Here is a 12,118-nt window from a genome sequence, read left to right on the forward strand (position 1 = left end):
ACTGCATCTGGTAGGGATGGACCTCAACATTAAGATTTTTATATAGAGCACATGAGTAAAAATGTAAAACAGACACATTAAACCTTTGATAGATCACTCTGCTGTTTTTAACGTCATGGTAAGAATTAGGAGTAAATAAGTTTGTGAATATATTTAAATGTTTATGAATATGACTAAGACGGTCATCCTTTCCACAGGCCTACAAAATAATCTTATACTTGTTAGTGCTTTCATTTCTGTCAAAACAGAAATTCTGAAAATCACTTATGGATGTCTGATATTTGGAGGATGTGTGTTCTGGAGGCCCGAGCTCCACATCAGACTCATCGGATGGGCCCATGTCATGTACATCTCTTTTCCTTCTTCTGCAGTTCCGCTTTTGTGCTTTCCTAAGTTCCTGGTAATGTCAGGAAGCTAATTCCAGCTCCTTTATAGAGCTGTATTGTTATAAAGGACACTTAGCTTTCACATTATTTTGCAGAAAAGTACTCATGAAAATTCAAAAGCTTGGTGAGCTTGGGTAGATAGTTATATAACATTAAAGTATTTTCTCTAATTGATTTGATCATTTTTACAATAGGGATTCATTCATAGGATTTCCAGGAGAGTTCCAATTTAATAGGAATGGCAATAATTACTTAAGAAGTAACTATAATGCATATATATATATATATATATATATATACACATATATATATGTGTGTGTGTATGTATATATACATATATATGTGTATGTTATATATGTGTGTGTGTATATATATGTCACATATGTATATATGCACATATAAACTTAACAAGTACTATATTCCTATGTATCATAGTACAATTCTAGTTCTGCACTTCCTTAACTATTTTTTATTCTATTTTTTTAGAACACTGGTATTTGCATTTAATGAGGAACAAACAATGAAGAAGGAGAAGCAGGATATTCACTAAGGATTCTGTCTGCTTGCTGCTGCAGACCTACATGCTAAGGAATTCTGCTGCTGCTTCTTGCTTAGGAGTCGATCAGCTCTGTGGTCAGACTGCATAGGAGGGATCCTGCCTTTTATCTTGTCGTTGCCAGAAGAAATCCTGGTCGGAATGTAACAGTGCGTCACTGTCTAATTACTATGGAAGGCGGTAAACTGACACTCAGTTAATAAAGTTCCAGCTCACTCACCCACAGAAAACCATTCTTTAAAGTGAATAGAAACCAAGCCCTTGTGAACACTTCTATTGAACATGACTCATGGAGACGAGCTTGGCTCTGACGTGCACCAGGATTCTATTGTTTTAACTTACCTAGAAGGATTACTAATGCATCAGGCAGCAGAGGGATCAGGTACTGCCGTCGACACAACGTCTGCTGGGCGTGATGAAGAAGATCAGAACTGTAACATTTCTGGTAATGCCTTTCCCACCTGCCCAAGTAATGGTCCAGTTCTCAACCCTCATGCGTATCAGGGATCGGGCATGCTGCATCTCAAAAAAGCCAGACTCTTGCAGTCTTCTGAGGACTGGAACGCGGCGAAGCGGAAGAGGCTGTCTGACTCCATCGTAAATCTAAACGTCAAGAAGGAAGCTTTGCTTGCTGGTATGGTGGACAGTGTGCCCAAAGGCAAGCAGGACAGCACATTGCTGGCCTCTCTGCTTCAGTCGTTCAGCTCGAGGCTGCAGACTGTTGCTCTGTCACAACAAATTAGGCAGAGCCTCAAGGAGCAAGGATATGCCCTCAGCCACGATTCTTTAAAAGTGGACAAAGATTTAAGGTGCTACGGTGTTGCATCAAGTCACTTAAAAACTTTGTTGAAGAAAAGTAAAGCTAAAGATCAAAAGCCTGATACCAATCTCCCTGACATGACTAAGAACCTCATCAGAGATAGGTTTGTAGAGTCACCTCATCATGTTGGACAGAGTGGGACAAAGGTCATGAGTGAACCCTTGTCGTGTGCTGCAAGATTACAGGCTGTTGCAAGCATGGTGGAAAAAAGGGCTAGCCCTGCCACTTCACCCAAACCCAGTGTCGCTTGTAGTCAACTAGCATTACTCCTTTCCAGCGAAGCCCATTTACAGCAGTATTCTCGGGAACATGCTTTAAAAACACAAAATGCAAACCAAGCGGCAAGTGAGAGACTTGCTGCTATGGCCAGATTACAAGAAAATGGCCAGAAGGATGTCGGCAGTTTCCAGCTCTCAAAAGGAATATCAAGCCATCTGAATGGTCAAGCCAGAACCCCATCAAGCAAATTAATGGCCAGCAAAAGTACATTTCAAAATCCAATGGGTGTCGTTCCTCCTTCCCCCAAAAATGCAGGCTATAAGAACTCACAGGAAAGAAACAATATAAAACAAGCTGCTAATAATAGTTTGCTCTTACATCTTCTTAAAAGCCAGACCATACCTAAGCCAATGAATGGACACAGTCACAGTGAAAGAGGAAGCATTTTTGAGGATAGCAGTACACCTACAACTATTGATGAATACTCAGATAACAATCGTAGCTTTACTGATGATAGCAGTGGTGATGAAAGTTCTTACTCCAACTGTGTTCCCATAGACTTGTCTTGCAAACACCGAACTGAAAAACCAGAACCCAGCCAACCTGTTTCTCTGGATAACTTAACTCAATCCTTGCTCAACACTTGGGATCCCAAAGTCCCTGACGTAGATATCAAAGAAGATCAAGATACCTCAAAGAATTCTAAGCTCAATTCACACCAGAAAGTAACACTTCTTCAACTGCTACTTGGCCATAAGAACGATGAAACTGTAGAAAGAAACAGCAGCCCTCAGGAAGTACAGAGTGATGTGACAAAGTTCAGCACCCAGGCTTACGCGAGGACTTCTGTCATAGAGAGCCCCGGCACACACAGGGCTACCCCAGTGAGCACTCCACCGCTACTTGCCTCCACCCAAGCGGACTCTCCCATCAACCTCTCCCAGCACTCTCTGGTCATCAAATGGAATTCCTCTCCATACACCTGTGGCACTCAGCCTGACAAGCCAACGAACCCCGTCTCTAACCACTTGGTGGACCTTACAAAAAGCAAAGAATTGCAAGGAGAGAAACCGGTCCAAAATGAAGGTGCACAAAACTCTGCAACCTTCAGTGCCAGTAAACTGTTACAAAATTTAGCGCAGTGTGGAATGCAGTCTTCCGCTTCAGGAGAAGAGCAGAGACCCAGTAAACAGCTGCTGAGTGTAAATACGGATAAACCCATAGGTATGATCGATAGATTAAGTAGCCCCCTGCTCTCAAATAAAACAAATGCAGTTGAAGAAAATAAAGCATTCAGTAGTCAAACGACAGCTTCTGAACCAAGACTTTCTGGTTCCGAAATAGAAAATCTGCTGGAAAGGCGCACTGTCCTCCAGTTGCTTCTGGGAAATCCCAATAAAGGGAAGAGTGAGAAGAAAGAGAAAATTCCTTTAAGAGATGAAAGTACTCAGGAACATACAGATAGAGCTTTAAGTGAACAGATATTGATGGTAAAAATAAAATCTGAGCCTTGTGATGACTTACACGTCCATAACACAGACGTGCACTTGAGCCATGACGCGAAGGGCGCCCCTTTCTTAGGTGTGGCTCCTCCCGTGCAGAGAAGCGCAGCTGCCTTACCAGCTCCCGAGGACTTTAAGTCGGAGCCCGTTTCACCTCAGGATTTTTCTTTCTCAAAGAACGGTCTGTTAAGTCGATTGCTAAGGCAAAATCAAGAGAGTTACCTGGCCGATGATCTGGAGAACGGTCACAGGAATAGTGAACTGACACTCTTAGAATCAAAGAATCTTTGTATGGTCCCTAAGAAAAGGAAGCTTTATGCTGAGCCACTAGAAAATCCACTTAAAAAGATGAAAAATAACATAGTCGATGCTGCAAGCAGTCCCAGTACTCCAGAGGTGCTGTATGGGTCCTTGGTTAACCCGCAAGAGCTGAAACTGAGCAGAAATGATCTTGAATTTAAATATCCAGCCAGTCATGGTTCAGCCAGTGAAAGTGAGCATAGAAGCTGGGCCAGAGAGAGCAAAAGCTTCAATGTTCTGAAACAGCTGCTTCTCTCAGAAAGCTGTGTGAGAGATTTATCCCAGCCCAGGAGTAACTCTGTCGTTGAGGGTAAAAAGAAAGGACACAAAAATAACGTGACCAATAGCAAACCTGAATTCAGCATTTCTTCTTTGAGTGGACTGATGTACAGTTCCACTCAGCCCAATAGCTGCATGGAGAGCAGGACATTTCCATACCCAGGAGTGGTAAAAACTCCTGTGAGTCCTCCTTTTCCTCCTGAGCAGCACTTGGGCGTTGCGGGGTCTAGAGCAGAATGTGGGCTTTTGAATGGGTGTTCCATGCCCAGTGAGAAGGGACCCATTAAGTGGGTCATAACAGATGTGGATAAGAATGAGTATGAAAAAGACTCTCCGAGACTGACCAAAACTAACCCGATACTGTATTACATGCTCCAGAAAGGAGGCAATTCTGTTACCAGCCGAGAAACACAGGACAAGAATATTTGGAGGGAGCCTTCATCTGCTGAAAGTGTCTCACAGGTTACAGTCAAAGAAGAGTTACTTCCTGCTGCAGAAACGAAAGCTTCTTTCTTTAATTTAAGAAGCCCTTGTAATAGCCATATGGGAAATAATGCCTCTTGCCCACACAGCACAAATGGAGAAGTTTATGGACTTCTGGGAAACGTGCTAACAATAAAAAAAGAATCAGAATAAAATGTACCTGCCATTCAGCTTTGGATCTTTTTAAAACTAATTGGTATGAACTTGAGATCTGTATAAATAAGAGCATGATTTGAGAAAAGCATGGTATAATTGAAACTTTTTTCATTTCGAAAAGTATTGGTTACTGGTGATGTTTAAATATGCATACTACTTTTTGCTTTATGTTAGATGTCATGAGGAAACTACTGAACTAGCAATTGGTTGTTTAACACTTCTGTATGCATCAGCCAACTGTGAGTAACCTATGAATTAAATTCTTTATAATCACACATAATAGGCATAAATTAAAATATAAATTTCCATCCATAGTGGATTAATGCATTTTGCTGCCTTTAGTAGGGTACTTTATTTTGCTTTTCAGAAGTCAGCTTACATAACACATTTTTAAATTCCAAATTGTTAATAATTCTTTAAAGGATTAATTATTGAATAAATAATTAGTGCCGATTCACTTTTTCATTATCCAATTCAAAAATAAATTAGAAAATATATGCTTACATTTTTCACTTTTGCTAAAAAACATATTTATTTTTAACTCTTGGAAAGGGTTTTGTGGCTCCCTATGTGTCTGCCCCCACCCCAGTCTTTTCAATATGTATTTCTTTAAACCTTGTACTACTTAGTAAAAATTGATTACAATTGATGGAAGTTTGATAGATCCTTAAAAAAAAGGCAGATTTCCATTTTTGTATTTTAACTACTTTATTAAATTAATATTCCTCCTTTTACAGAATTAGGAAAGTTAACATTTACCTTCAGATGGTTTCCTGAATAGTTGAATATTTAAGAAGATGTTTTTAACAGAAGCAAAATGGCTTTTCTTTGGATAGTTTTCACCATCTCTTGTAAGAGTTACTTCTCACCATGACTGTGGTACCTGTGAGTCTTAGGGCTGGGGTTTCTTAAAGCTGGACTCAGACCACCTGCATTAGAATCATCGGGGGCACGTGTTTTAAAATGGCAGATTCCCAGGCAGCATCTCAGAGCTGCAGAACAAGAATCTCTGCTACGTGCCTCTGCTACGTGCATCTGGGAATCTTCCATCTGCATTTAAGAAGAAACTCCCTAGGTGTTTCTTCTACACACTGAAGTTGGAGAACCATTGCTTATAACTTTTCTCAGAACACAGGACTGTAAAAAAAAAAAAACTATTTGATGCCTGTATTTTGCCCAGTACAGTCACACATCAACTAAATATTTGCAATATTCTAGTTCATATACTACCGTTATATCTTTGGATATCGGGTTCAGAATACTTTTTATGACAAAAATACTGGGTGGAGGGGACAACTTTCGTATCTGGCTCAACATCTCAGGAAAATCTGTGATTATTTATGTGTTCTAATGAGTAACATCTACTTAATTAGCCTTAGGGATGGAAAACAGGGCCACTAACCAAACTCAGGTGATTCCAGGATGCTTTGAAAACTTCTCCTGAATACATCCTTAACTTCTATTAAAATCATTGTCCGAAGAACAATGCTGACAAAGATGAAAACATTTATTTCAAACCCAAGAAAGGCACTAAACTCAGATCGACTAAACAGAAAAGTACAAAGGGCACATATACTTGACAGAAGAGAATTGTACAAAGTCACTCCATTGATCTATTATTTTAAAATAGTGGTTAAAAGTAAACATTGATGTTGTCTTGGGAGAACTTAATTGAGCCACATGGGGTTTCAATCGTGAAACAAGTCTGTGTTTTTAAGTTCAGTTTTTACAATCCACAGTTCATTCACCAGATACTTTTGTTTTTAATTTTGAACCAGGTTAGCAACTGACCTATCAAAAAAAAAATGTTATGTAGTCAACTATTAATTAGAAGGAAATCTATTTGAAGTTGTTCTACTTGAAGTTATTTCTAAGATTTTTATATTAATGAGTGTTATTTCCTAATATGATCTAAAACCCTAAATGATTATTTTTTTCTCAAAATGATTTGTAAATAGCTACTGGATATATTATAAAATAATAGTCCAGAGTGCTACATCATGGAGAGATGAAGGCGTATGTTTATTCTGAAATGAAAAGTCCACTGGCCAGTGAATATAACCTACTCCATCCCATATTTAAGTGTGTGGCAATCTTAGTGTCTACACTATATAATAAACTTTTAAACAAGTCATTTATTTTCTGCTGTTGTGAAAGATCTGGAGCCTTAGAGATATACCAGAAAAAAAATGGGCTTTTACAGGGAAGTGAAATTTAGGTCAGGGAAAAGAATATCAAGGGCCAGCATTGCTATTTTTTTGTTTGGTTGGGTGGTTGGTTTTTGTTGTTGTTAAGAGTTAAAGGAATTAGGATATATAATACTTAAATAAACATAACCGCACAGAATGCTATTCTGATTTACTAGAGAATGTCCCCAATTTGAGTCTGGACGATTTTAAAGAACAGAAAGGGCATACATCCATAAATTCACTTTGTTTATGCATATGTAGATAAAGGACACACATATACACACTTTCAAGGACTATTTTAGATATCTAGATAAGTTCTTCCTAATGAAGTCATTTGTGAAAGGGTACTACAGCTCTCATTGACATTGGTAAGGTAGCATTACTTGTTTATTCTCTGCTGCATCTTACGGAAGAGTAAACTGGTGAGAGTATATATTTTATATATATATATATAATATGTATATATATATATATATATATAGACTTGTTACATGAGGATGTTAAAATCGGTTTTTAAAGGTGATGTAAATAATGATTTCCTTAATGAAAAATACATATTTTGTATTGTTCCAATGCAATAGAAAAGCCTTTTAATCTCTTTGGTTTCTGTATATTCCATGTATAAGTGTAAATATAATCAGACAGGTTTAAAAATTGTGCATGTATGTATACAGTTGCAAGTCTGGACAAATGTATAGAATACACCTTTTATTTAAGTTGTGATTACCTGCTGCATGAAAAGTGCATGGGGGACCCTGTGCGTCTGTGCATTTGGCAAAATGTCTTAAGTCAAATCAGATGTTCATCCCAACATGACAGTATTCCATTTCTGGACATGACTTCTGTGGTTTAAGCTTTGTGAAAGAATGTGCTTTGAATCCAAGGGTCTTAAAATTTTTTAAATCAAGTCAACCACTTTTCAACATAAAGAGTCCACACAACTACTTTCATGAATTTTTTAATCCCATTGGAAACGTACTATTATACCAGGAATATTCCAGTGTACTGGAATACAGGCACATTACCATTCATGGTATGAATTCTGGGGTTTACACAACCAATTTTGATGTGATCTACTCAGTAATATCATTTGTCATTTTTATTAGAAACTTAATTTCTTCATGTGATGTCATGAAACTGTACATATCGCAGTGTGAATTTTTTTTGTTTTTTAATCTTTTAGTGTTTACTTCCTGCAGTGAATTTGAATAAATGAGAAAAAAATGCATTATCTCTGGTTTGAAATGACTGTTATTGTGTGGATTTTTCTCTGGTTTTTAGGTTTTTCATAAACATAAAAGTCTCTGGTCATGAAAATAGTAAGTTTTCCGGGATGCTTTGCCCCACTCAGAAACATAAAAGAACAAAAGAAGAAGGTGCCAGTGAGTCACTGTATCTAGAGATGGGGCGCTTGAAGCCTAGCTCACAAAGACGGCTGTGGCCGGTGCTACCTGTCCTGGAGTCTGTACTCGGTGTGTAATTGGAATGACCACTGCAGATTTTCCAAGTGGGAAAGAGTCTGTCCAGTGTTCAAAAATAAAGTGATTTGATACATACTTGTTCTAAGATAATGTTTTATTAGAAAGTTTTTATACAAGTTTCAGTGGGTGTTTATTTTATTTTAAATGAAATAAGGTCATCAGTCATTTTTCAAAAATGAATGCACATGTACACATACATATTAGTATGTGTGTATATGCTACATGTGCACTGATAATAAGCTGAGAAAGATAAGTGAAACACATGTAATAAGTAATAGAGGCCAATTTATTTTTAAAATGCAAAATTATTCATGCACTGATGGCCTGGGAATTTTTATTTTTACAAATATATTATTGATAATTTAGGAGAAAGGCGTTTTCCCAAAGATGAGTTTCTATTATATGGCACTAAAATAGGCCTATCATAATTCAACAGTGAAAATCTTGTGCCTTCTCTCCTAACGGATTTATGAACAATGTCTCAAAAATACGCAAGTAATAGAAATACGTCCAGCATTCCTACACAATTAAAGTACTGAAAAGTTACACCTCACTGTGACACTTTCTGTCATCAGAAGCAGATGCACAGCCCTGTTATAGTTAATGATTTATGTAGCAGAAAAGCATAACAAATGTGTCAAGTAATAAACTGTGTAAGAAGGAGTTTAAGAGAACCACCAGTTAGTAACAAGGATGGTCTTTAATGATCAAATCAGATTATGATCACCCGTGCTATGCCAAATTCTACTTCATGCTTGTTAATGTGGAAATCTCAACAAAGAAATAATTTTGAAAATTTTGTTCAACCACTGATATCACTAAACTATGACCTGTTTAGTTACAGAAAATAGGTTTTAAATATTTGTTATTAAACATGCCATTTTTTATTTATTCCATAAAACCTAACACTAGCACCTTGTAAGGGTTGATGGAGGATTCTATCGGCATCATTTAGCATTAATTTACTATTTTGTTTCTCTGATTGGTTGGTACAATACTATTTACAACATTTTAAAGATGCCATCATCTTAGGTAAGTTAAACACCTTTGCTCTGAAAAACCAGAATTAACATACTCTTCAGTTGGTAGAATAATTGGAAATATAATTTAAATCCCATAAATACTACTTCCAAGGAAATGCTACAGCACTTATACCCTTTTTTAAGTGTCTAAAAGTAAACATTTCCAACAATAACCCAAGTTTTAAGTAGTAGTAGTCTATAGTGAGAGGAAGAGGATTTTTGAGCCACTCCAGTCTCTTTACAGCCCTTTTGTTTTACACACTGACCTAGACAGCCTTCTATTTTCCAGTCTTTGCTGTTACCAGACCTCATGGGTAGGTGCTCTAAACTTGGAGAAAAGTTTACAGTCCTTTTGGAATATCTGTTTTGCTAGTTTTTGCTGATAAACATTCGCCTCCGAGATCAGATCTGTATGAGGAAATGACCCCACATTGTATAGGTGTCAGCCTGTATTTTTTGAAAGCCACACCAACAGCACCACATTGTAGGTACATTTTTCTGAGATTGTGTTTTCCCGTAGCTAATGGATATGGAATGATAATTTAAGGATAGAACAATGAGATGATTTTCTTATAATTAGAAAACTATAGTTTCCTCCAAAGACGGGAAGGGTTGAATCTGACAGCCATTGTAGCTACTCTTTTCATAAACAAGCTGCAAATCCTTGTAAGACTTTTAGCACCCTGTTGGGTGTGCCAGTTAGTCTTGCTACATTTTGTAGTGTTCCCTTTGACTTCTGGCCTTGCCTGCATTTTCACATTTTTAGTTGTTCTCCCACCACCTAACACCTTACTGATAGTCCAGTGTTCAAAGCTCCCGTTCACTGTTTCCTGAAAATACCAACCTTCTTGGCATCTTCAGTCATGTAACATTCTCTGCCTAAAATATCCCCTTCCTTTGCTCTCTCTTCCTTGTAAACTTCTCTTTACCCTTAATTATTTTAAAAGATTACCTCCTCAAAGTAGCCCTCCCTCTGTGATTCCTCTAGGCAAAGAAAGCATGGTGTTCAGCCCTCTGCAATCCCATAATGCTTTGCGTAGACCTCCCTTATTGCTCTCATTAGAGTAGTTACAACATACCTTGTTTTTCTTCTAAAGGCAAGTAGTGTGTCTTAATTTCCTTGTATTCAGTACCAAGTCCAAATCCTGATACATAGCTCTGTAATAAATAAATGCCCAATCAGAATGATCCCTTCACATGCACAAAATTGAAAGGCTGCCTCCCCCTCCCTGGTCTCTCAAGCCAACAAAGTAGGGGACACGTCTATTTCCCTGAAGCAATGCCTAGCCTCCCAGCCACCTCTAGGCCTAGGGTTCATGATCTCTGTGAGCCAACCCAGACATTGTTCCTCTGCCTTCTCTGATCTGCATAAATGTTATCTGATGGATAAGAGGAGCACGTTCTTGAAAGGAAAAGGGGGAACTTCAGGGGTTTTATCAATAAAGGACTAGTTACCTGTTGTACCATCACTTTCTACAAATAGCAGTGAGTATCTTAGAAGCTTTGCCTTTAGCAGGGAAGCTATGCTATCAACTCTTTCACACATTACTGTGCTCAGATAGGCATGAGACAGGAAAGTGTGGCCTCTCCTGACAGTCATGAATATGCGAGGTGTGATCAAACAATATGGTGAATGTTTAAATAAAAACTTTATTACTGTAAAAGACACACTGCCATTAATCCCCCTCATAACACTCCCCCTCACTTCAAACACACTTATCCCATCATTGTTGCCAATTTCTGAAGCAGTTCTGGAAGTCCTCTTTTGTGAGTGTTTAGTTGCGCTGTCATGGCTGTCTCAATGGCCAGAATCATTTTGACTTTGAGGAAGAGCCAGAAGTCACATGATGCCACATCCTGTGAATAAGGTGGATGAAGACACAGAAAGGCTCCCTGTCACACGTTGCTTCAGGTATGACAATTTCTGTCAAAAACATTACAGTGTGTCCTCATTCACCTTATGCACCAGACCTGGCACTGTGTGACTTCTGTCTGTTCCCCCAAGTCAAAAGACCATGAAAGATGAAAGTTTTGAATCAATTCAGGACATTGAGGCAGCCAGGACAGCACAGCTAAAAGATACTCATTAAAAGAGGACTTCTAGAACTGCTTCAGAAAGTGGCAAGAATGATGGGATAAGTATGTTCGAAGCAAAGGGGAGTATTCTGAGGGGGATTAATGTGTCTTTTACTGTAATATTTTTTTTAATTTAAACATTCACTGTATTGTTTGACCACACCTCATATGTTCATTTTCCAGAGGACTACATTCTCCTGAACTACCCAGAACTACCCAGGCAGAACATGCAACTTATTCCTAGATTCCTCACCAGGGTAAGAGCTGAAATTATTATAGCATTAAGCTATTGCAGATCCTCAAGGAAATCTCGGTCCCTGTGGAGTGGAAATACAAGAAACCAGAGCTACATATAAACTAGTCCACTAGCATGAACATTCATTAGAGGGCTTTGATGGTGGCAGGTAAGAGTATTAGAAAAGTAACACATTTGTTCCACTAAATAAACACTATCAGTAGGTCCTGAATAAAGGGTGTTAAATTGATGTGAAAGCAGACACTCATTTCTTTCAAATGTGTGGAACTGTGCTGATAGGTGCAATTTCTTTTTATTCTGATAACAAAATTAATGAAATAAACATTTTTTTTTAACTGTTACATTTTATTTTTCCAGAAAAATCACATTTCCTGTTCCCAATCCCCAAGAGAG

General features: G+C 38.1%; 1 protein-coding gene across 2 annotated transcripts in view; it reads left to right on the top strand.

Moving 5' to 3' along the window:
* The window catches only part of NRIP1 (nuclear receptor interacting protein 1), an 83,929-nt gene extending 77,052 nt beyond the window's left edge, over positions 1 to 6,877 (top strand). For both annotated transcript variants that reach the window (XM_081025142.1, XM_081025141.1), the window contains exon 4: positions 873 to 6,877. In XM_081025142.1, the coding sequence (XP_080881268.1) occupies positions 1,225 to 4,698 (3,474 nt within the window). In that variant the 5' untranslated portion in view covers positions 873 to 1,224 and the 3' untranslated portion in view covers positions 4,699 to 6,877. The remainder of the gene's footprint in view (positions 1 to 872) is intronic.
* Positions 6,878 to 12,118: the final 5,241 nt, after the last annotated feature.

Source organism: Rhinolophus hipposideros (assembly GCF_964194185.1).
Source record: "Rhinolophus hipposideros genome assembly, chromosome: 2".
Taxonomy (NCBI): domain Eukaryota; kingdom Metazoa; phylum Chordata; class Mammalia; order Chiroptera; family Rhinolophidae; genus Rhinolophus; species Rhinolophus hipposideros.